The sequence below is a fragment of the Homarus americanus genome, unplaced genomic scaffold (genome assembly GCF_018991925.1).
Source record: "Homarus americanus isolate GMGI-L3 unplaced genomic scaffold, GMGI_Hamer_2.0 scaffold7626, whole genome shotgun sequence".
Lineage (NCBI taxonomy): Eukaryota > Metazoa > Arthropoda > Malacostraca > Decapoda > Nephropidae > Homarus > Homarus americanus.
This window is the reverse complement of record NW_024718273.1, coordinates 145,224-171,635: the sequence shown is the minus strand read 5'-3', so window position 1 is coordinate 171,635 and position 26,412 is coordinate 145,224. Positions and strand designations below refer to the sequence as shown.

General features: G+C 42.2%; 1 protein-coding gene across 1 annotated transcript in view; it reads left to right on the top strand.

Moving 5' to 3' along the window:
• Positions 1-25,709, top strand: part of LOC121859368 — a 61,074-nt gene extending 35,365 nt beyond the window's left edge. Inside the window, exon 3 of the mRNA XM_042356145.1 lies at positions 25,063-25,709. Coding sequence (XP_042212079.1) covers positions 25,063-25,550 — 488 coding nt within the window. The 3' untranslated portion in view covers positions 25,551-25,709. The remainder of the gene's footprint in view (positions 1-25,062) is intronic.
• The last annotated feature ends 703 nt before the right edge of the window (positions 25,710-26,412 follow it).

Here is a 26,412-nt window from a genome sequence, read left to right as displayed (position 1 = left end):
TTTCTCTTCTTCCTTTCCCCTAAATATCAGTTCCACCTCTGTAATTTCCTCGCGAATTTCTTTTGTGAAAACTGATAAGTAGCTGTTCAATGCTTTCTTATTTCCTCACTGCCATTGATCACTTCCCCCCTCCCTGACTTTAAAGGCCCAACATTGTCCTTGACCTTTGTTCTATATACCTGGAAAAATCCCTTGGGATTTTTCGCCTTAGATTCTCTTGCTATTCTGATTTCATAGTCTCGCTTTACTTTCCTTACATTTTTCTTAACATTCCTAGATAGTTCATTATACCTATTTCTGAGCTGCTCCTCCCCTCCCTTTAATTTCTTATAAATTCTTTCTTAATAATAATAATAATAATAATTAACGGTTCATTGAAAGAGCTTGGCAGCCAGAAGGCTGAAAATATACAGTTACATATTTGGGGAATGGGTTTCGAATTACAAATAATATACAAGTAACAAATGCATACAAGTGATACAAATAAGATATATAATAACTAGATGGGGAAAAGCTCAAACTACAGTGCATTTCAACATAGTGACAGTGCAAGAAGTAGTATTTACTGGGAGTGAATACACTGGTTTATTACAAGTTATTCATAATTTTTACAATGGTTGGGACTGGACTGTTCTTATAGCGATCAGTTCGTGCACGTATGGGCTGGATGCGGTTGTGGTGTCGAACAGCAATTCTCGGGCTAGGGATCTCAGGCAGTAGTAGGAGCCGGTGTCGAGGATGGTGGAGAAGCTTCTTACCAAATTTGCAGATGAGGTCGTGGTGATGGTCAGTGAGAGTCGAAAGGGTCAGTGTGTTGAGTGCTTCTTGATATGTGGAGTAGGAAGGGGAGAGAATAATCTTGCATGCCCTCTTTTGCACTTTTTCTAGGTGTTTACGTTGTGTGGCATTTAGGGAGGAGGACCAGGTGGGGGAGGCATAGGTGAGCTTGGGAAGTATGAATGTTGTGTAAACACTGAGGAGCTCGGGTGCAGGAACTCCGAGGGACTTGAGTCGGCGGAGGAGGTGGAGACGGAAACTGGAGGATTTGACAACTTCACTGACGTGTGGTTTCCAATTTAGTTTGTTGTCTATGGTGACGCCGAGGAGCTTCGTGGAATCTACAACCTGGAGTGTGTTCGAACCTAAAGTAATGGAAGGAGGTGGGACAATGTCGGAGGAGAGGTTGATGTGCATAACCATGGTCTTAGTATGGTTGATGGTGACATGGTTGTTGGTGGCCCAGTTTTGGAGACTGTTCAATAAATCCTGAAGGGCGATATAGTCGGGAGCAGAATTGTTGACGCTGATCCCAATGGTGGAGTCGTCGACATATTTCCAGCGAGCGGGGGTTTCTCTTAGGGCATCATTGATGAGCATAAGGAAGCAGAGTGGTCCCATCTTGGTGCCTTGGGGGACGCCACAGGTGAGTGACTGAAAGGTGGAGACAGCCCCTCGGAAGTGTACAGCTTGGCGTCGGTCACTGAGGAAGTCTGTAAGCCATGGTATAAGACTTCTCCGAAGCCTTTATTCCTATGACATGTTTAAGTTTTCTGGTCATCCACCTTGGCTCAGTCTTATTTGACCTAATTTTTCTGTATGATATATTTTGTTCTTGTGCTTCATGTAGTATACTAGTGAATATATTATAGTCATGATCAATTGTTGTGTCAACTGTGACCTCACCCCTTCCTACTGGGGACTGACCTGACTGTTCCCAGGTGACCTCACCTAGGTACCTTCTTAACCCCTGATAATCCGCCAACCGAAAGTTTGGGACTCTGACCATATTGTCATTGTTTTTCGTTTCCCAATTTAGGGTGAACCCGATTTCTCTGTGATCACTGTTTCCTAGTTCTTCCCCTACTGTGATATCTCTGATAATATTTTCTTTATTTGTTAATACTAGGTCTAATATATTGACACTTGTAGTAGGTTCTGTAATTAGTTGTTTAAAAAAATTGTCCTGTTCTGCGTCTAGGAAGTCTTCAGATTCATAGTCACCTACAATGTTGTCCCAGTCAATATTTCTGAAGTTGAAATCCCCCATAATGCACAGGTTGTTATATTTTGCTGTCCTACTCATTTCCTGCCATATTGGCCGAGCTGCTTCTTTCCCAAGACTTGGGGGCCTGTAAATCACTCCCATAATTAGTTTTCTCTTCCTTCCGTGATTTCTACCCATACAGACTCGGTTCCTATTTCACCCTTTATTGAATTATTAATACAATATTTTAATGTATCCTTCACAAAGAGTGCGACCCCTCCCCCCTTCCTACCTTCCCTGTCCTTGTGAAAAAGGTTGTACCCTTCTACATAGTACTCTGAGAAAAAAATTTTGATCGCCAGATTTGTTCGGTGATTGCTATGACGTCTGCATTCTCGGTACATAAAACCGCTCTCAGCAAGTCTATTTTATTTCTAACGCTCCAACTGTTTGTATAGTATACATTTAAACCTACCCTTCCCTGGTCCTGTTTTACCCCTTGTCCTAAGTAACCAATTTTACTTCCCAGGACCTGCTTGTTTTTTTACTCCTACTTTCCCCGACCTCTCTCTACTGGCGAAACCCCCCCTTTGGAGTGACAATTTCACGCTCCAGGGATGCAGACAACGTCTTTACCCCCGCACGAGACAAGTGTACTCCGTCACGACTGTACAGGTAGTCGTTGCCATAGAATCGTTGCCAGTTATCAATGAATGCCCAACCATAGTTTGCACAATGCTTTTCCAGTCGGCAATTTATAGCAATTGCCCTGGACAGCCATTCACGACCAACCCCTCTTTTAGGCAAGACACCACATACTATCGGGATCCCTCCCCTATCTCTAATCTTCCCCAGCGCCTCCCTATACCTCTTGAAAAGTTCCTCACTCCAAACCTTTCCTATGTCGTTTCCTCCCACACTAAGACACACTACTGGATTGGTACCCTCCCCTGACAAAACCCTATCTATCCTCTGAGCAACATGCCCTATCCCAGCCCCAGGAAAACACACCCTAGTCCTACGTTTCCTATATCTTGCACAAAAAGTCCTATCTAAGAACCTCACCTGGCTGTCCCCAACTACCATGACCTTACCATTGGGCAGAGTTTGTACAACTGCCCTTTCCTCTCCTTGCACCACACCGTCCTGCCTCTTCTCTTCCTCGTCCTTCTTCTCTTCCTCGCCAGCTTCCTCCAACACCTGGTAGGGGTTACTGCACTCCACACCCTGGTCAGCTTTCCTGAGTCTGACCCTAGTCACCTTGGAGACAACCACTCTCCACGCCTGCTCCTCCTTCGCAGGTGTCCTGCTAGGCAGGACACCTACCTGAAGGAGTTCAGTCCTGAGGGCTTCGTTTTCCCCCTTTAGATCGTCAATCTCACTCCTCAACTGCTCCAGCTGACCTAACAGAGTGGCCAGAAGGTCGTCCTTCCTCACACTCTGCTCCTCTTCCCCCAAAACACAACGATCCAAGGCGGCCATTTTCTTTGGTCACTAAAGCGCGCACTTAGGGGCACGCCCTTCTCCAAGCTAGGTCAGGTCACCTCTTCCTAGCTAGGATACTAGGGAAAATTAGGGTTATTAAAGTTTGAGACCCTGCGTTCCCCGCGCTCTAAATTAAGCGTTCGCCTTCAAATTGACGAGTCAACCACTTGCTCCATCCACGTGTGAACTTCCACAGAAGACCAGGTACAATTCAGGCAAACGTCGAACCAATCTGATCATCCAGTGGCTGTTAGCTTCACGCCAGGTCCTGTATCTCGCCCATCAGGTAACAACCAGCCACCAGCCACCAAGTAATATCACAGAAACCTGGAATAATCCTCCAAATAGCCATTTGGGTTACTCCTACTAACGCCTAGCTAATGACTACCACTACTACTACTTTGCTGTCACTCGGAATTGAGTATTACGATCATCCAGTTATGTTACAATGATATGAGTTATTAAGGATGTCACCTTCATTTGTGAGCTTTGAGGTGACTCGAGAAGCTGATACGCGATCGGTAGGGTCGGCCCACAGATGTTACACGTTTGGAGGTTTATATCTACTGTGGTAGCCCCGGCAGCAGAGTCTTTCCAGCGCTGGTGCTTGTCTGCCTCGGTATGCAATCTGGCTAATTCGAAAATATTGACACCTCGCGTGTTCCTCAAAGCGTTACCGTGTAAAGTGATCGTCTCCCAGGTGAGGAGGTCGATTTGGCACTTTTTCAGGTTTTTCTTAAAACCATCCTTAGAGAGCTTTCCGTTGTCCGCCAGCATTACGTTTACCATTCAGTAGGTGGCTGTAAAGTAACTGCTTTGGCATCTACAGTCATTCAAGCGGGTAACATGGTAAGATCAATGTAGTTGTTCATGAATACTGGTAGCCTTGATGGTCCTACAGTTGGTGTCAGCGAGAATACATGGCCTTTGTTCTCTTGTCTTCCCAGGGAACTCGGTGGTTGGAACGTACACTACATTGGCCATGAGGTGCCTCCTGTATGTGACCCATGTCTCACTGTCATACAACAAGGTGGGGAGGACCACTGCTCAATACACGTGCAATTTTTTAGATAATTTCAGCTCCCTACAGTTGAAAATAAGGGTACGGAGACTGTCAAAGGCTTGAGATGCGCATCTGACATGATGTGGAAGCTCTTCATTGATGTCTGCGGGGATGGACAGGTGGGAGCCAAGGTACTGGAAGTGGGTAACATGAGAGAGGGTAGTAAGGTTAAGCTGGATGGATGGTGGAGGTGTGGCTGAACCAACGGAAGGCTGAAAGATAATCTGAGTATTGCGTGCATTTATCTCAAGGCCGAAGTGTGTATTCGCATCTGCATTGTTGTTAAGGATCTTCTGTAGGTCACGTTCAGTGTGAGCGACAAGGGTGAGGTCGTCTGCATACTGAAGTACAGTCATGGAAGCGGCCGACACCTTTTTTACTGCATGGAGTCGTCTTCTGTTGAAAATCCCTTCATCCGGTGCTGGATGTCTACCCCGCCGGCTAAATTGATACTGGCATGCATGGAAAAGAGAAGTGTGTATGTATATTATGTATGGTGTATTATATATTATGCTATGTATATTATGTATGTGCTCCCTTTATATATATTATTTATTCAGCCTAGCTAGTAGCGTGTGGCAATATATTTAAGATGTCCCACATGCCTAATTAATGTGCCTGGCGACGTATGGAAGCTGTTAATGTATCACTTGCCATATGTCGTCTATAGAGCAGTTGACCAGCAGACAGGTTGAGGAGCGCTACTCCCCTTGTGTACATATGTCTTATCCAGTAAATAGAACCTATAAAATTATACAGGTGTTTGTGTTCGCTCCTGTATATAGAACTTATTACCCAGAACACGAACAAAGTGGTACCAGTACATATCCTTGTTTTATTCCGCTTGGATGGGGAAGAACTCAGATTGGGTGCCATTGTGCAGGGAACTGCTGTTCATGCCATCGTGGAGTTGCCTCACAATGGCAATGAATTTTGGGAGGCAGCTAAAATGACTGAGCGTCCGCCAGAGGGCTTCCCTGTTTACCAAGTCGAAGACCTTTTAAGGTCATATACGCCATGTACAAATCACGACACTGTTCTCTGCACTTTTCCTATATCTGATGGGCAACAAAGATCATGTCAGTGATGCCAAGTGATGTCGTGAAGCCACATTGAGATTCTCGGAGGAAGTTTTCCGTCTCAGGAAGAAGTCTGTTCGGATGACTTGAGTGATAATATTGCCAGGTACAGAGAACAGTAAGATCCCGCGGTAGTTGCCACAGTCTGACCGGTCTTCCTTGTTTTCATAAATATTGACAATTAAGATCTTGGAGGATTTCCTCTTCCTCCCATATAATTCTCTAAGGGAGAGTGAAGACGGCTGGTAAGCAGAGATCCTCCTGCTTTATACACCTCGGCTGGAATTCCATCAGGCCCTGTGGCTTTGTTATTTTTCATCTGCTTAAATGAAGTAGCTTCTTTATCCGGGGATGGAGGATAGGTGAGGTGGGTCAGCTCTGGGTGCTGAGGGACTTGCTAGGGACATAGGTGTCTCGGTTGAGCAGCGAATGGTAGTACCCTTTCCAGTGCTGAAAGTTGCCTTCTTTGTTTTTAATTAGGGAGTTACCGACGGATGAGAGGAAGGGGGCTACTCCATGAGTAGTTGGGCCATATATTGTGTAAGAGGAATTGAAAAATTCACGCATCTTGTGTTGATCCGCAAGTATTATCATTTCACAAGCTATATTTTTCCACCATCCGTTCATTAGCTTTCTAGGTTCGCACTGGGCCACAGCTTTCTTCTCTTGGAAGGTATCAACTTTGATCCGAGACTTAGGGTTGTTCTGTCAGTCAGTGAGATCAGCACGTTTACTCTTGTCGAGTACTTCGATTTTTGGGTCGTTTTCATCAAATCAATCCTGGTGTTTTCGTTTTATCTGGCCAAGGTTCTCGTTGCAGGTTTTTGTGATGATAGCTTTAATGGGACACCATTCGGCACTGGAATTTTGGTTGTTTGTAGTTGAGTTGTTTATCAGCCCATCATTGAGCTGCGTTCTGAAAGCATGAGCTACTGCTGGTTTCTTCAGTCGCTTAATTTTAAAGCGTTTTCTAGAAGCGGCTTCGCCGTTTTGGGGCGACATGAAGGGAGAGTTTGGCTATGCTGATGATCTATGTCACTGTGGTCTGAGCCACACTTGGCTCGGGTGATGAGGACATCTAGGCGATCTCTTTCTCTGATAATGATGTAGTCCATGAGATGCCAATGTTTGGATCGTAGGTGTTGCCAGAAACCCTTGAACTTGTCGGCCTGCCTAAACAAGGTATTGGTGATAGTGAGGTTGTGTTTATCACACTTGGCGAGGAGGAGGAGTAGTCAATTGATATGACACTTGCCGACTCCTTTTCTCCCTATGATTTCTTGTCATATATAAGCATCTCTGTCATTGAAGTCACCAAGGAGCACAACCTTATTTTCTCTCGGGAAAGAGGTTAGCTCTCTGTCAAGATCGGTATAAAAGACCTTGTTGATGTCATCCTCGGCATCAAGAGTTGGGGAGTATGCACTGATGAAGAAGGCATGACACACGTGGCTCAGTAGGACTCGGAGTGTGATGAGGCACTCGTTGATCCCAATAGACATTTCAGTTAGCCTATGTAGGATGGAATGGTAAATGGCAAAGCCAACTTTGTAAATGCGCTTTCTCTCTACAGCAGGCTTAACATTCCAGAAGAAAGTATAGGCATTCCCCCGTTTTGTGAATCGACCCTTGCCTATGGCAGCTATGTCGATGATATACCTAGACAGCTCTTTTGTCACGAGGGCGGTTCTTCTTTCAAGACGCTCATTTGCGCCAGTATCCAGAAGGGTCCAGACATCCCACGCAGTAACCACAAGAGGTTGTTTAGTTTGATATTGCTTTGATCTGTGATGGGTGTGCTTGCTCAGTGAGGTTGGTTTTTTAGGTAGGCTATGTTTTGGGCACCTTTTCTAGCCCCCTCCCAATGTGGGGTGAGCAGAGTGGCTCCTGGTAAGGGCTGCTCAGTCGCACAGACAGGACCGGATTGCACTGCTGCCTAGATCCCAGTGCATAAACGACCATCTTACCTGTGTTGCTCCTGTGCAGAATTGTGACTGGAAACTCCCAGCAGTCATATCTGTATGTCCCCGTCACCACTCATCTGTCGCCATAAGACTTTTTGGGGGATAGAAGTTTTGGTGATGATGAGAAGTATGATGAGCTGAATGATGGCGGTGCGTGAGTTGATTTATGTGGTGTGGCAGGAGCACAGGCTGCAACCACACAATCATCTTGGCTCTCTCTTTTCCTGATCCAGTGGAGCAAGTAGATGCAAAGACTGGGGAGAGGGGAGAGTTGCAATGGACTGCCGATAACTCAGCTTGTTTGGTTTTGCCTTAGTAGCCTAGCTATCTTGCATTGCCTTCATCTGCCAGTGTAATTGTTGGGTTTCCATGTTGGTCACCTCTCCCACCTATTCCATCGTTGGGGTCTTACTAGAGCTCAGTATGCCTGCCTGCCTAATGCAGGACTACACCACAGATTTTTCGTTTGGGGTTTATTCCTGTAGCCTTATACCTACCAAGGTTAATGCGCAAGGCAGCGGGGCAGTGGTTGGTACGCACCAGAACGTTTCCACATTAAAGTGGGCCTATGCGCCGTCCTTTTGGGGCTCACTGCTGCTCTGACATCCCCTGCTGGTTTAGCTTGGAGCTACGAGGCACCCAGTTACCGTGTGTTGCCACAAGGAGGCATAGCAGGAGTCTTGATGGTGAAGAGGCTGTGTATTGGCAGGGGAAGACTTACGTAAGGTTGCTTCTCTGCTCACCATGAGGGTTAGCCAGCGGCATTTGCTGAAAGTTAGAGTTTGCAAGCAGCACCTGCACCTTAACACTAACATAATGCTCAAGAGAGTTGTGAGCACATGGGGGCCTTGTTTGTTCAGGGGCACTGTCCTGGCACATCTGTACCCCTCTGGGTCAAGAGAAAAGAGTGAGACCACATCTATCTCTCCTTTCCAGAGTTTTCCTCGGGCCATACTACTTGTCCTTTTCATATTTAGGGAAAAGTTAGCAACTATTTTAATATTAATTCCCGTCCTTCATCAGGACACGAAAGTTCCCCACAGATTGTCAATAATATTTTAATTATTAGTAAATGCGCATGCCGCCATGCTATTCATATTTTTATTATTTTCCACGACCGATAGGTCGCATCTTCTCGGTGAAACAATATCCCATGTTAATTATGTTATATTCTAACGGGCTTGTAACTTCCTCAACAGTGTATAAATTAATTAATAAAAATATCATGCTCGACCTCATGGGAAAACAGCTGGTCATGGTCGATAGCAGTTGGCGAGTTATCAGACAATTAGTTCACTAGAGTTTACTGAAGGAGTATCAGTAAAAAGGTAAAGGCATGGAACAGACGTGTGCTCTGTATAGACAGACTAGTAAGACTGCTGAATGGCTCAGAATGCTGGGTGAGGCCGCTGTCGCTGAGGTTGTGAGCCATCAGACCTATCCATTTTGATTTGGTTTACTTCCCTGATGGTAGTTTGGGTGGCGCGGGAGTTTGCCAGGTGTTGGACAATATAACAATATAAAGTAATGGTGATAGCACATACATAGAACATACATACATACATACGTACATACATACACATACACCTACATAACTGATACAACATATGTAGGCTTTATACATATACACCTAGCTAAATGAACACTCCCATGGTAGTTCAGTTTTTCTCCACTGGATGCGCCTGTCCAAGAGCAGGGCTGCCGTTTGTCGGAAATTGCTTCTTCTAGTCGGAAGAAAGAAAACGGATACGACGCCCTCGGAAATATCAAGGAATTGTATTTTTTTGGCCTAAATACCGTATAATAATAAAGGGAGGAATTGCCCAACTATATAAAATAAACCAAATATTGCACAAAATCAAACCTTAAAATTAAATATAAATATGAGATGCAAAAGCTTCTTCATGGTAATGTGCACAGAAATTAAAAAGAAATTTGATATGAATGTTCAAGTTCTTAAACTTGTCTCTTTTCTTAATCCCCAGAAAGCCCTAGATCCAACGATTCCAAGAACATCATTGTCAGACATGCTTGTATTGGTATCAAGGATATTATTTTAATGGCGAAGGCTATGATGGGAGACAATTGATGAAGAAACAAAAAGTTTGGATATATTAAATTTTATAAAAAAGTAATGAAACCTAACCTAACCCAACCTAACCTAACCTAACCTAACCTTAAATATGATGTAATTGGAAGATTTGTGTTGGATGCTGAAAGACTATTTCCAAAATTAAACCTTCTTAAAACAAAGTGTAGAAACTCCTTGCAAATGCAAATGCTAAATGCCCTTATCACTATCGAAGAATATGTCAAGTGTAAAGGAGATTGTATGAATATCAATATCACGGATGTACAGTCTCGTTCAAGATTCTTCGAACACTGCTGGAGACAGCTGGCAACTCAAGGCCGTTTGTTTACTATACTACGTAGTAAAAATTATGAATGAATGTAAAAGTGATCGGTGATTGGTTACTTAGTTCCCCGTTGCTTAATTAATGGTTGGGCTTTGTTGTTTCGCATTATATTATGCCTTTCTGCTAGTATATACTATTAATTTGATTTTAAAATGGATAGAGCAATGAGCCACCCTATATGAATTTATGTTTAGACAATGAAACAAAAGTAAAAATCGGTAAGTATGTTAAAGAGCATCATGCATCGGGCACAGCTGTGTGCAGGCTGTTTATGAGGTTGCCTGTTTATCATTAATTTATACTAATATTGTCTTCAAACGTTTAATCCATTTCGGGTAATTAATCCAGTCGTATGTAACCGATGTTAAACAAAACTTCTTTCTAAAGACGCTGATTTCTTGCAACACAAACTGCTGTTTTACTTCCCTGTGGGATTAAGCAGAATCATCGGTTCACTGCTACTTGTAGTAAGTGTGTGTGTGCGTGTGCGCATGTGCAGTGTGTGTGTGTGTGCGCATGTGGAGTGTGTGTGTATGCGTGTGTGTGTGTGTCAGTCTGTGTCTGTATTCAATAATGACGTTGTTCAATTGAAGGTGATGGTAATTAATCTTACGAACCATCCGTCTGATGGTGTGAATTAGTACTGTAGCATATGCCTAATACTTTTACAAGCCATTATCTAGCAATATCATTGTCATTCCAAGGCTATGAATATTGTAAGTAGCAAATGGCATTTCTTTCGTTGAGTGACTTGTAGTGGACGTCTCCCCTACAAACTGCATATCGCATTCCAATGTGCCGCCTTCCCTAGCAACCAACCAGATGTTACCGTATCTTAGCAACGGAACTAGTCACCGGCTACTTCTCGGGTTTTCCCAACATGACTCATAGCGGCTGCTGCTGGGTATATAAGCTCTGTCTCTCCATTGAGATTCATTCTGACCATTCTTCTTGAACTAGCAACACCTCCTCCTCCGCCGCTGCCTGGCTGCCTTAGCTCCTCCTCGCCTGCCTGGCTGTCCTCACTCCCGCCATCGAGCATGGCGACCCACCAGCTGTCCTTCTCTGAGCTTCCTCACCAACCAACTCTCATTCTGCCCATTTTCCTGAACAAGCAACATCTCCTCCAGCAAGCTCCACGCTGTTAACATTTCATTCAACCAGGAGGCCAGCAACAGGCAACATCTTCTCTAACGAAGCTCCTGCACATCTACCTCCTTCAACACGCTACTCACCGAACGTCTTCTACTGAGCAGCTCCCCACCACACGGCATCTCCAGCACCAGACTGTCTATCATATAACATATATATTATACAAGAAAACCACATTAGAGTTTCCTTCCATCCTGAGTGCTAGACAACATTAATATTTCGATACCCCTACAGACTCTTTGCCCCACCCCCCTAAATCCTTGTTTCTGACTTGTGTCGATTACGTCACGTTTAGTCTGGTGTCTTTAAAAAAAAATATTAAATTTTTTCCAAAAAAGTGTATGATGTATTATAAATTTGTATCTTATTTATTTATTTATTCGTTTATTTTTTATAAATGCATAATAAATATAAATATAACGCTAACGTTATTGGCGGGAAGGTGGGGGAGACAGAGGTGTTGTCAGTGATGACTACCCTTCCACTCCCTCAATTGTAGAAGGACCCTGCCAACGTGGAATACCACATGCAGAAAATCACTGAACGTGGAAGAATAATCGGCATGAAAGAGGCTGGGTTTTCGCCCACTGAAATTGCACGAGAATTGGGTTTTTCTCGTTCAACTGTATATTATTGGATTAAGCGATGGGAAGAGGAGGGAAGTTTAAAGGACCACCACAGGACGGGAATGCCGCGCAGAACAACACTTGCACAAGTTGAAGCCATCCGGAATTTCGCTGAGGCCAACCATTCAAGACTTCATTTTCAATAAGAGAGGATCTACAATTAAGTATTTCCCCTTTAACAATCAGGCGAAGACTTCACGAAGGAGGCATTCACCATAGAACTCCCGCCACCAAGGAGAAGTTAAATGAGCGACATGGCGAGGGCAGTTTGCTCGACAGTATGCTGAAGAAGGCTTAGATTTCTGGGGAAGAATAATATTCACTGACGAAAAAACGTTCTCATCACGGAAGGTTGCATTGCTGGAGGAGGAACAACACCCTATATGCTAGACAGCATATTTATGAGGAAGCAAGGAGTGGCCATGTGACTTGCAATGTTTGGGGATGGATATATTTGCACGGAGTTGGAGAGCTGACTGACATAGAAGGAAGATTCACAGCTGAACAGTATTTAGAAATACTCGAAGAAGTTATGCTTCCCTCGGTGCGTGCATATGCTTTCCCGTTTCCCGAAAACATCATTTTCATGCACGATAGGTGTCCTATCCATACCGCACGGATTGTAACGCGGTGGTTTGCAGAACAAAGAAATGTGCAAGTTTTAGACTGGCCAAGTAAAGGTTGTGACATGAACCCTATAGAGAACGTTTGGGGCAATATTGTGAACGTGTGGGAGCCAGCTGAAGAGAGAACCAGGGTGCAGCTACAGGAGCATACACACCGTGAGTGGGAGGTCCTGAGGCGGACACCGCAACTGATACACAATCACGTCGCCTCCGTTCCCAACAGGCTGCAGCAAGTAATCGAGAATGAAGGTGGCTGGACTAAATATTAATGTGTCAGAAATAATTTTCCTATGTAATCAAAGTCACATACTGAATGCATCTGAATATCTGTCAAATTGTATAATAAATGTAAAGAAAACAATCTTCTTCTAATATCCCCACTTGTGCAGTATGTATTCAGGATGATTTAAGTCAAACAAATCCTAGCATTATACAGTATAACAAATTTATTGACAAAGCTTGTAGTACAGTTTGCCTATTCTGAGTAATTCAGTGAGGTTTTGACACCGAGGGTGGTCTCACTTCTCACTGCCACGCAGGACAGAGGTTCATACACAAAGAAATACAACATATTCATTAACAGCTATATATATATATATATATATATATATATATATATATATATATATATATATATATATATATATATATATATATATATATATATATATATATATATATATATATATATATATATATATATATATATATATATATATATATATATATATATATATATATATATATATATATATATATATATATATATATATATATATATAGGTCAGATTCATATGGGCAATGTCACTGTTCATTGCCATGCAGGTCAGAGGTTCGTACACAAAGAAATGCATCATATTCATTGACACTATATATGGGTCAGATTCATGTGGGTAGTGTCACTGTAAACGTCTTGGTTAAGGACGTTCAGGTGACGGGCAAGTCGAAAGGAATGATTGAAACCCGTCTTTTGACGCAGTCAATATTTATTGATGTGGGCAAAACTTGCAGACAACAAGGCGTTCAATAGTATTATATGTTGATCTAACTGATGCATAATTAGTTAGTGTCACACAATTTATCTTAATTATAATTGATTATTGAGCATAATGACATGATACAAAGTTCATAACTCTATTAATCTTAGCTACACTTCATTCCGCGTTGTCTTATAGCTCCAGATAAGGCAGGAACGAGTGGGCATAATAAGTCCACAATATTTCAGTTCTCAGGGGTATGTCATCACTTTGGCTGTACTTACAAGTGCGGGTCAATGCAAACCAGTATGGTGTTCCAAGGGAAGATAGTTCTGTGTAAATTGTTCCAGTACAAAACTCAGCCAGGATTGGGAGTTGTTGTTCACCACTGCTAACAGAGTGTTGATCCTCACAGCATCACTTGAGGGGGCAGTCTCCTAGAGTCCAGGTGGCCGCGCCGCCTTTTAAACCATACATTAGCAGAGTCATGATCTCTTCTCCGAAAACACCGCCCACCCCCTAGTCTTTGTTCGCGTAAGGCAGCAAAAACGTCAGCACTGACACTAGTGTTGACGCCAGCGATGAAAACACTCCCGGCGATGCCAGCACTTACGCCAGCAGCGATGACACTCCCAGTGGCAAAGAGTCCAGGTGGCCACGCCGCCGTAAACACCGCTCACTCCCCTAATCTTTGTTCGGGTAAGGCAGCAAAAATGTCAGCACTGACACTAGTGCTGACGCCAGCGGTGAAAACACTCCCGGCACTTACGCCAGTGGCGATGACACTCCCGGCGGTAAACACCGCCCCCCACCCCCCACCCCCCAGTCGCTACATCTGGTGTGATAACAGGCCGCATGTGGGGTGGGGGAGGCATATGGTTGTTGGCACCAACGATAAAGCCAGCGGCGATAACAGTCACTGTTCGCTGCCATGCAAGACAGTGGTTCATATACATTAGACGTCATATTCTAATTGAAGACAAATCAGTGTGGGCTAGCAAATTTGGGATAAACAGCAAGAATGTCTTCAAGCACCCCCGATTCAATGTAGTAATTACAAAGGTCAACCAGGGAAAAAATCAGAGAGGGAGACGGAGACAAGGAAACAACTGTATAACGACACAATTCCTACAATATGTAATGGTCCGATCACAGCTGTCCGATCCGGCTCTTGAAGGCACCTGCGACGAGGAAATTGATCTTTCATATTTCAATCTCATAATCTATATTTAATAAGTTCATGTCATGCCTTTCACAATATATTTATGTATTCTTGGATAACGTTTACTGTTGTAACCGCCCAGTGAGTGACTGTGGGATATTGAGACCCTTGCCCGTAGGACTCGATTGTTCTTTATTCTGTCAAAACCTGCAGAGTACAAATTACATATGTTACATATGAGTTAATTAATTCATCCATACGTTCCTTCACTATTAACAACTATATTATATATTTGAGTAGAGTGGGATGATAAACCATATAAAAACTTAAGTGTTTCGGGTCTAATGTAGGACTTATTAGCTCCCTGACTTGTTAGCTCACTGGACGGCTAGAGACTATCTTCTGAACCCCACAAGGAGCAAGTCAGCCCTAGGCGAGGACCATCTGTTTCACATTTAACACCTCAGCAAAGTTCGTTGTCAACACTCTGGCTCTCTCCTGTCTCCCTTTCTCTCTCTCTATCCCTCTCTTTCTCCCTCTCTTCTAGTTTATACTACTGTGGCGGTAACAACTGTAATGGTTGTATTTGTATATATATTTCTCTTTTCAGTTATTATAACAAATGGGAAGAAATCTTTGCCAAAATACCAAACTATGTTACAACATTACCCCACAATTATTTCATAACTTACAATAATGCTCTAACACTCACGCACACTTGCATAGACACATACACATACGCACGCTCTCGTGAAGAAAGTCGATTTCAAAGGAGTCCCTTGCTGTTTTTATTAATTATAAAAAAAAAGTATTACATTCATTAATGAAATCTCGTACTGAAGGTGTAGCTAATGCAGTAGCATATGTATTGTATTGCATTGTATCCATTGCGATTGTTTGTCCGCAAATTTTTTTTTTTTAAACTGGTTCATCGGAGGATCTCATTAGAAAGTCTTTCATTTCGTAAAAACTGTGTAGTATCCATTTAATGAAATATAATTTAAACATAAATAAATAGATAAAAATAAAACATTATATATAAATTTTTCTTTCCAGTGCCTCACGGGGAATGTAAAATAAAATATTTCATTAAATAAACTAATTAATACTGTTTCATTTATACAACTGTTTTCACAGACAAGCATTGACATACACACACACAGACTAAGGCACACACGCACGCACACACTTACTAGAGGTAGCAGCGAACCGATAATTCTGCTTAATCCCAGCGCGAATTAAAATAGCAGTTTGTGTTGCATGAAATCAGCGTCTTTAGAAAGAAATCTGTTTAGCATCGGTTATTTACGACTGGATTAATTAATCGAAATGGATTAAACGTTTGAAGACAATATTAGTATAAATTAATGATAAACAGGCAACCGCATAAACAGCCTGCACACAGCTGTGCCCGATGCATGATGTTCTTTAACATACTTACCGACTTTTACTTATGTTTATTTATCTAAATATGATTTCATATAGGTTGGCTCATTGCTCTATCCATTTTAAAATCAAATTAAGAGTATACACCAGCAGAGACGTATAATATAATACAAGACAACAAAGCCCAACCATCAATTAAGCAACGGGGAACTAAGTAACCAATCACCGATCACTTTTACATTCATTCATAATATTTACTACGTACTATAGTAAACAAACGGCCTTGAGTTGCCAGCTGTCTCCAGCAGTGTTCGAAGAATCTTGAACGAGACTGTACAACAGCTGATTGATGCAATTAATAAAGTATAGATTTTTACATGTATATATATACAACAGGTACTGTATATGCGTATTTATATTTTTTTGTGTTCATTAATCAAAATTAATTCAAACATTGCAGAAGTTTTGGGTGGGGGAACATGGCGAGCATAGCGAGCCCACTAGGCTAGAGGTTTTTGTGTGGGGGCGGGAGGGGGATGTAAGCCCACGAATTTTGTTGAAATCTGACCAGTATCATAGGTATTTTGAAGCCATTTTGAGGGCATGTGCACATGATATTAGGAGATATTCTGAGGTCAATAGTAATTACATTTTACTATACAGAAACGCCTGAAGACAATACTGCTTTAAAGAAAAGTATTGGAATTTTCTGATGAAAAGGGGCGTCCGGACCCCAAGGACACTCACCCTGGATCCTCCCCTGCACTGTGTTTTCCGTTTCCCTTTTAGTGGACGTGTTCATAGCACTCAAAATATCTAAGTCATTCCTCGTCATTTTGAAGTTTTCTGCAAAGAACTACTAATTACTTTCTAGAAAAAGTGATAAGATATAGACAGTCAGATGAGCGGCAGCCCTGACCAAGAGTAGCAGGTGGCAGTCCACCCTCGCGGCCGCGACTGGCTTGGAGTCAGGAGACAGGAAGCGCCAAAATTCATTCAGTACTCTGTCTGAATTTTAACTGACGTTTCTCTGTTTTCCCCCCTTATATATTTAAAGTGTCAGAATTTCAAGATATGACATACATGTTTATGTTCAATCACTATTTTTAATAAGGAGTGCTAATCTGTGGTCTAGATTTGCTTGAAGATTAGAACGCTCATACCTCAGTTTATCAAAACAGTAATCCAACATGAACTTCTTCCTTTCGCTCGGAATAGTCCTGTTAAAAACTTGTTTTTTCTGTCTTACAATACGAAAAGTGATTGGACTAAGGATGCCAATCACATTTTGTAGTGAATCTTCCTCTAAACAACTAGACAATGATACCTTGTGTGCCCTCGGTTATGGTTTAAGTTTTGATGGCTCTAACAAGGGAGTCGACAGTTTTAATATAGCCAGAGCATTTTGCAATTTGGAGAAACTCAGTAATTTTACAAATGAAGAAATGAACATGTGTAACGCATCTATGTTCCAAATTGTCCAGAAAGATTTCCAAAGCAATCGAAGCCCTTAAGAAAAATAAGGATATATATGTTACTAAAGCAGATAAAGCCAACACAGTAGTGATTATAAACAAAGATGATTATCTATCTAAAATGAATGACCTTTTATGTGATGTTGCAACATATTCTAAGCTCATAAATAATCCTCTCAACACAGTTAACACTCAGTTTAACAAAAAACTTAAGTCTCTATTGAGAGGTGAAGTTAATCTCATTAAACAGTTTTCTTCAACGTCTCCTTCACTGCCATACATGTACGGTCTTAACAAGACTCACAAGCCAAATAACTCAGTAAGGTCCATCATTAGCTCAGTTAGATCAATCACTTATATGTTGTCTAAATGGTTAGTTTCTTACACAGTAATAATGATCTTAAACTGGTCAGTTTTGATGTAACATCACTCTTTACAAAGGTACTGTACCAGTTGATAATTATTTGCTTGAGTTCCTCACAGATTCCCTGGAGTATATTCCCTTGCCGGTCTCAAAAAATATTTTTATTGCGCTCATCAAACTGTGTATTAAGGATTGTAAATTTGAATTCAATGAAAAATGTTATGCTAAAAAAATTTGTATGGCGATGGGTAATCTGCTTTCACCAGTGTTGAACAATTTATATATGGATTTTTTTTAGAAAAAACTATTAAGTAATTTTTTACCACCTTTAACTGTTTGGTTAGATTATGTAGACGATGTTACATGTCTTTGGCCATGTAATGAAAGACTTAAAATCCTTTCTACCACCATTTAACAACTTAGCCTCTTCGATCAAATTCACAGTGGGATTAGAGTGCCTGCAAATTACCATTCTTAGACTGTCTGATCCACAGAGTAGGTAACACCTTTAAGTTAAGTATTTATAGGAAATCTATTAATGTGTGATCATACATTTATTATTATTCAGGCCTACCATAATAGAGTCAAACAGTTAATATTTTTCATTAATGTTTTTACGTGCTCTACGAATATGCAGTCCTGAATTCATTGATGGGGAATATAAATATATCTATAATATTGATTTGAACTCAAAATACCCGAGGTCTTTTATAGACAAAAGCCTTAACGTTGCTAATAAATCATTTTATAGAACTAATCCTAAGCCAACCCATGGCAATAAAAATCTCTTACGAATACCCTTTAACAAAATTTTCACTCAAATTCCTCTATAACTAAAAACCTGGAACGTAAATGTAACATTTAGTAATTCATGCAGGGAAAAAAATGTTAATTAAGAACTCCTCCAACATTTTTTTTTTAATTGATTTGTAGGAATATTACCTATGCGGACCTTAAGATAAAATGCTGGTCCACCCACTGCTGGGATAAAACACCAAGGTCTTTTTGGTTAAATGTACATCTCCACCACTAGTGTGGGAAGGGGGGGGGGAATGCTCAGTAAGAAACTGTAGGGTTTCTTGAGAGTGGTTGGTGGTTAGCTTTCTGGCAACCTTCTCTGCTGTGATAGGGGGTTGTATGTTTCTCCTAGCTAATTGTGCTCCAGGGCACTCTATGAGGTAGTGCTGCAGTGTGTTTTCTGCTCCGCTGTCGCAGGTTTTGCATATGCGCTGTTCTGCTGGTGCTGATACAATTATTTCCCAAATGCATGGGTATCCCAGTCTCAGTCGGTGGAAGTTGACTTCTTCCCTTCTTGTTATATCCTTCATGAATGGTGGTCTCTCATAATTCGTGACCAGATAGAACCACCTGGCCGATCATGATACTGGTGTTAATCTTCTATGTTTGTCTATTTTCCACTGGGCAGTTCGTGTTATTGTGGTCTTCTTTATCTGCTCCTGACTGGGTGGGATGTTCATCTCAATGTTTCGCTGTTCTAACGCAGCCTTGGCAGCAGCTTCAGCTCGTTCATTCCCTGGGATTCCGATATGACTGGGCACCCAGTTAATGATAACTTGCCGATCTCGTAGTTTTAAACCTTGCAGTAGTCCAATAACGGGTGTTATGAGATGAATGTTGTCTCTATGCTCTCTGCATTGTAGTGCTTCAACAGCACATCGTGAGTCAGTGTGTATTACAATGCCTTATTGACTGTTTATGGAAGCGTGTCTTAGGGCTCCAAGTATGGCAGCTAGCTCAACTTGCAAAGTAGAGCATCCATCTGAGGTTCTCCAAAGGGACGTGTTACCTCCTTCTATAGTGAAGGCTGCTCCTGCCTTCGTACTGGTGGTCTCTATAGAACCGTCTGTGTGATACACTGTACTATTGTGAGGTGTTAGAGCCTTCATGTTTCTCTCTGCTATCTGTCGGAGCTCAAGTGGGTTACAGTCAGCCTTTCTTGTCCCAGTTTGTAGAATGTAGAAGACTGCTGGCGGGGACTCATTGTATCAGGTCCTTTGCTGAGGATTGTGTCTTTCAATTTCAGTCGATTTACAGCGTCAGCTGCTCACAATAGCCATGTTTTCTTGTTAAAGACATCCCTGTTAAGGTTCAGTGCTCGTAAGAGTCCATTCTTGATGTCACCCTCCCGAGCCCTGGTAATTAATTTTGTTGCAAAGCACGCTGTTAATCGTTCCGCTCTGGTTTGGAGAGATGTGAGACCTGTCTCCATGTGTAAGTTTTCAATTTTTGTCCACATAGGTGCCTTGACAATGGCTCTCATAGCGTTATTCTGGGCAACTTCTAATTTCGCCCACTGCCCCTCGGACAGTGTGTTTAGAGCCGGTGTCGCATAGTCTGTTAATGATCGAATGGCGTGTATATATAGCGTTCTTTGGACTACATATCCCGCACCCACCTTGGGTCCTGTCATGGCTCTCATAATGTTGACTCTCTTGCCTATTCGGTCTCTTAGATAGTTTATCTCAGTGTAAAATTTGAGGCATTTGTCAATCCAGATGCCCAGGTATTTGTATACATTGACCCATTGTAGGGCAATACCTTATATTTGAAGTTGTGTCACCGGCTCATTGTATCCAAACCTCATGGCTTTCGATTTGGGGATTGATATCTTGAGCCCGAGCCTCATACATTCTTCACTGATGAGGTCTACTGCTCTTTGGACTTTGCTGATTTAGTTTCTGCCTTTTACTATCAGTGCTAAGTCGTCAGCATAGCACAGCAGTTTGGTACCCTCTTGAAAGGGGAGCCGACATAAGTTTTCCATGAGGATGTTGAAGAGAGTTGGCCTAAGAACTCCTCCTTGTGGTGTGCCATTTTCCAGTCTTTGCTGATCTGAGTCTTGTCCTTGACAAGTAATTCTTGCCGTTCTGTTTTGGAGATAGTTAGCAATCCAAGCCAGTAGGTATCTCTTGACGCCTTTCCGGGCCAGAGTGGTTACAATGGCCTGTGCATTTGCCAGCTCAAATGCTTTCTCTAGATCAAGGAATACTACGATTGCCTTATTTTGACCAATCGATCCCAGGAGAGTGGCCAAACTGTGTGCAGTGCTGAGACCTTTGGTGAATTCAAAGATATTGTGGTGAAGTGGTCCAATTTTCCAGAGGAGACGTGTAAGGACCATCCTTTCGGCGGTTTTGCCGATGCATGCTGTTAGTGATATTGGTCTGAAATTCGGGGGATCATTGGGTTTGGGAATAGGAACAATGTTTGCTCCTTTCCAAGCTGACGGGAGTTTGTCTGCTGACCATGATGCGTTTATAACTGTTAGGAGAACAAGTTCACCAGCAAGTCCTGCATTGTTGAACAATGAATAGGTTATACCCTCACTGCCAGGAGCGGTGTCTTTGCTTGTTTTCCTGGCCCTTCTGATTTCTTCTATAGTAAACAGACAGTCTGTAGTGTCGTCTTGTTCAATTGCATGTCTGACTACTACTTCTCTCTCCATTTGTACTTGCTGTAGATGAAGTCTTATTTCAGAGGTAGTTGAGCTGATGACGAGCGTTCTGCAAAGTGCTCTGCCAAGCGATTTGTTTCCTGGAGTGGCTGGGCAGTTTTCCTGTTGCTATCCTGAGTTTTCTCCAGAGTTCACTCAGGCTGGTGTGTGCATTAAAGGTTGCGCACCACTCGAGCCATTTGTCTTCCCTAATTTTCTGATAATTTGACGAGCATGTTGAACAGCAGCTCTCAAGAGTTTCACTCCCTCAGGGGAAGGGGTCTTGTCGGAGATGTCTTCTGAATGTGTTCATTCTATGATTCTGTTCTCTGACTTCGTCATTGTATAACCAGTATTCTTTGTGGTGTCTATTTATAGGATTTGTGTTTGGTATTGCTTTCTCTGCTGCATGTTGTATGGCATCAGTAAGGTCCTGGTTTAGTTGGTCAATATCTTCGGCTGGTTAATAGTTCGAAAACCATTTTTGGAGTTTATCTTGATATTATTTCCAATTTGCTTTCTTGGTATTCCATCTGGGTGACGGACGTGGGGGAGGAGGGAGTAGTTCCATTCTCAAAGTAGTTGTCGTTGCAAAGTGGTCACTGGTCAGTTCATCATCTATCTCCCACTGAACCACTGGAACGAGCTCAGTGGAGATGAATGTGAGGTCCAATGTTCCTCCCAGTATGTGTGTTGGTTCCCCAGTATTAATGAGCGTTATTTCTGGAACATCTGTCAGCAGTTCCACTAGGTGATGACCATCCAGGTTCATTCTTGTGGTCGAATTGATCGTTGGATGGTGGGCATTGAAGTCCCCAGCAATGAGCACAAGTTCCTGTGTTGCGTGTGCCAGTAGTTCACCGGCTTCTAGTCGTTTGGTAGGCGGTTTATAGATATTGTATACTACAAGACTGTCGTTTGCCAGGTGTATCTGAACAGCTTGTGCCTCTACTCCACTCCACAGTGAACTGTTTCTACTTCTGAACTGGGGATGGCCGCCCTGACGAGAATCATGCTGCCATGGGAGTTGGGCCCCTTTGGTACAGAGTACTGTTGGTATCCAGGCCAGCGGAATTGTTTATCTTTAGACATCAGGGTTTCTTGTAGAATGAAGACATCAATATTTTTAGCTAAGGCTGCTGCTTGTACAGTATGCCGTTTGTTGGACAGGCCTTGTACATTCCACTGTGTTATCTTGAGATTACGAGGAGGTGGGGCTATTCTATCATTATCTCCTCGTCGTTGTAGTTGCTCTCGGCGTTCATGGTCGAGTCGCTCTCCTCCTCGTCCGTTAGGAGTGGTGGCTGTTTCTTGGGCACCTGCTCTGAGGGAGGAGCAGGAGGTGGAATCTCGGGAGTTTTTTCTTCTCTCTTCAGGGTGCTGTCGCTCTTGTCTGTGATCGTGTGTTTGCTGACGGTCTGTGTTTGTTGTACTATTCCTCGTGATCAGTTGCAAGGGGCATGAGGTTTCACGGTTTTGAGAGATCTCTTGGATAGCAAGTTCTTCCTCTTGTCTGATATCTGTCTCAAGGACGTCGTCTGTTACACTCGTAGTTGTGGAGTTTTGGGGGTCTGGTCTTCCTGCATCTTTTCTGTGAGCTGCGTCATAACTGCATTTATTATATTTTCGGTGCTGGTATCTTGTTTCTGCATTATCGTAGAGAAAGTCACTATCATGATAGTGATCATTTGTTTTATTTGTTCTTCGGTGAATGCCACTTGTAGATTGGCAGGCTGGGGTGTATTTAGTTGGGTGGTCGCCTGAAGGGGTTGCAGTGTCCCAGGCAATATGGTGTTCTCCACCAATACTGGAGTGTTCTGTCCTTTTACTGCTACACAGCTCTGGAGCTGCGGTTGAGGAGTCCACTGGTTTGTCATGGTTTCCTGCATGGACTGATTTTGTCCCGGTGTCTTCAATTTTGTCCTGTAGCCTGGTGGAGGAAGTGCAGGGAAGGAATCCTCTGACAGTTGAGGCGGAGTGGGTGTTGGGTTGACTGTATTCTGTCGCTGTTAACCCCACACGAATGTGCTCCGAGGTGCTTCTGTTCTGTTTTGTGGTTGAACTTTTGCCATTGCAACTTTCATCCGCTCTCTCCTCTCTGGGCATGATGTGCTCCAAGCGTGATGTTTCATTCCACAATTTAGGCACTTGGCTGTCGTGATGGTTCCGTCCTTGTGTTTCTGAATACACATTTCTGGCATGTGGCTTTGGCTGCAAATGCCAAATCTCACGTTTTTGTGGCACCTGGATTGGTGATGTCCAAATTTCTGACATTTGTAGCATCGTAGTGGTTCTGGGACAAAAGGACGCAACTTGTAAGTCCCCCAGTTGCCTAGGTTTACCTCCTCTGGGACTGTCCCCTTGATGTCCACTAGCACTTGCCTTGTCTGTGCTTTGTCCCGACTCGTAACACAGCGCTCTGCCTTGGTCACTTTTGGATGTTTTATGATGACTTCTACAGGTAGTTCAAGAGGATATCGTAGTAAGACCATTCTGGTTGTTTTCTCCTCGGGGTCTAATAGTATTATCTTGATCGTCTTTCCGTTGAGATTGGTGACCTCGCTGAGGATCTTGGCTGTGTTGTGGTCTTGGGGGGAAAGTATCAAGTCTCCAACTAGATTGGGCTTCACACTGAACTTGATGTTCTTGTATTCTAGTTCCAGTGCTACTACTACCTCGTATGCATGGTCGAACTCGGTTTCCTTGGAAATCTTGTACTTCATGAGTCGGAATCTCGACGGTGGGTGGTTCTGCCACGGGGTGGATTGCTGGGGACATATTGGCCATGTCGGAGAAGTCGTCTTCCTTCCGAAGCCTCTTGTTGCATTTTCCTTCTATTGGTTACGTCTCTCTCGCTCGTCTTAAATCAATAAATTGACAATGAAGGCTCACTATACCTACCTAGTTCCTCGTGCCCCAACAGGGGTCGTAGGTACCAATAGTGGATCTGGCTTTCCAACAGGACCCTCACAAAAGGAGGTGCCTACACTACCCTATCAGCTAAAATCACCGGCCCATCTCACACCCCTCTAAGGGGCCCCTTTGTGGCCTGTCCTAACGACAGTTCCGGCAGGGTTCGTTATTACTGGGAGAATCGGTAAGGGCACTAAGAATTGTGAGCATAAAACACAAAAAAACAAGCAAGTCAATTCAACAGAGACGATATATCCACGTCAAAGTGAGAGTGGCATGTATGGCGACAGTAAGTCTGGGTAGGCGCCATCGTGAGCAGTGGAAGCGCGTGGGTCGGGAGTAAATGCGACGTGCGTCTTCTCACAGCGGTGGCTCACGCTGAACTGTGGTGCCTCCAACAATGCAGGTAGCTGCATTTACAAGGTTCCTTGCAAGGAATGTAATATGTTCTACTTAGATCAGATGGGAAAAGATCTTATAACTAGACTTAAACAACATAAATATAGTGTTAGGACAGGCCAGGAGTCCAGTGCTCTGTTCATTCATACTGGAGATAATAAGCATTGCATTGACTGGGATAATGCCTCCTCAATTTTACCTTGTAATCCAATTGTCAATAGGAACATTATAGAATCTAGTCTCATTAAACATACCGAATCTGCTCTCAACATGAATTTGAGTAATGGCATGTACAAATTGGACAATTTTGTGATTAAGAAGATTTGTAACCAGGTGAAAGGGCTGGATAAGCCTTACCTTATGACCTGATTATGGTGCACACCTGCTGTCCCTAGGGATTTGATCTCCTTTTCTGCATGCATTACCCTAATCAATAAATACCCACCCTTAAAGATGAACTATATATAAACATATAAATTTATATAAATTACATTAGTTGTCTAATATCTAACATTGTTTTTCACATTCTCACAAAGGTATCGGAGGGCTGGTGACGTGTACTGTAGGTTGCATCATGTGTTGTAAGAATGAACGTATGGAACAATCATTACCTACATATCCGATCCAGTCTGTACAAGATCAAGCTAACGCTCCCAGTTGTCCATCCAACCAGCGTTCATACTCCGTCACACAGCCTCCATACCCCAGCCCACATTCACATTATTCTGCTTCAGCGTCACCGGCAGCCCCATTAAGGCTGAACCTTCAGGAACTCGGTGCTTCGGAACTCTTATTAACATTAACCAGAGAAAATAGGGTGGAAAACCCAACAGAAAGGGAGCATTCTCCATCAACAGTCAACAGACCAAATCCTGAAAGAAACCTGGCACAGTCTCCAACTTACAACTCCTCACATAATATATCTGACGGAGGCGCTATGGCATCCTGGCAGCCTTCGTCAGACAGTCCACCCAGCTACGACGAAGCGATGGCAGCGCAGCATCGTGGTCCTCATTTGGTCTGAGTGCAGGCAGGCTCTTGCCGTCATCCACTTGATTTATCTATTAAGTTTTATTAACTCAATAATATGGTAATCAATGTGTCTTTAGATGTACAGTATGTACACCAGGACACCTTACATAACCAATGCATACACAATTACACATGCACAGCGATTATATGTCGATATAAATATATATATATATATATATATATATATATATATATATATATATATATATATATATATATATATATATATATATATATATATATATATATTTCATTAGCCCAATAAAGCACGAACTTCTACATACAATCAACACCTCAACTCGCCAGGATTCGAACCCACGGCCCACGAGCCCATGACTGTGACCAGGGAACGCTACCTCTGGACCACCAGGATACTAAAAGCAGTTCTAGACTTATATTTATTTATTTATATATATATATATATATATATATATATATATATATATATATATATATATATATATATATATATATATATATATAAATATATTATATATATATATATATATATTTATTATATTATATATATATATATATATATATATATATATATATATATATATATATTTATATATATATATATATATATATATATTTATTTATTTTATTTTTTGTTACGCCGTCTCTTAATTTAGTTAAATATCCAGGTTCTAGGCGTAACCAAACAAAAAAAGTGAAGTAAATTAAAAGGGAATAAAAATAGATAAAGTAATCCTTTAAGAATTTAATTAATTAAATATTAACACAATAAAGAGCCTCGTAAGCTGTCACAACAAATTGATTCACCATCGAAACTTTTAAGACATAAATGATACTAAACATCGAAACATCAAAAGAATAAAAATAAAGCATTG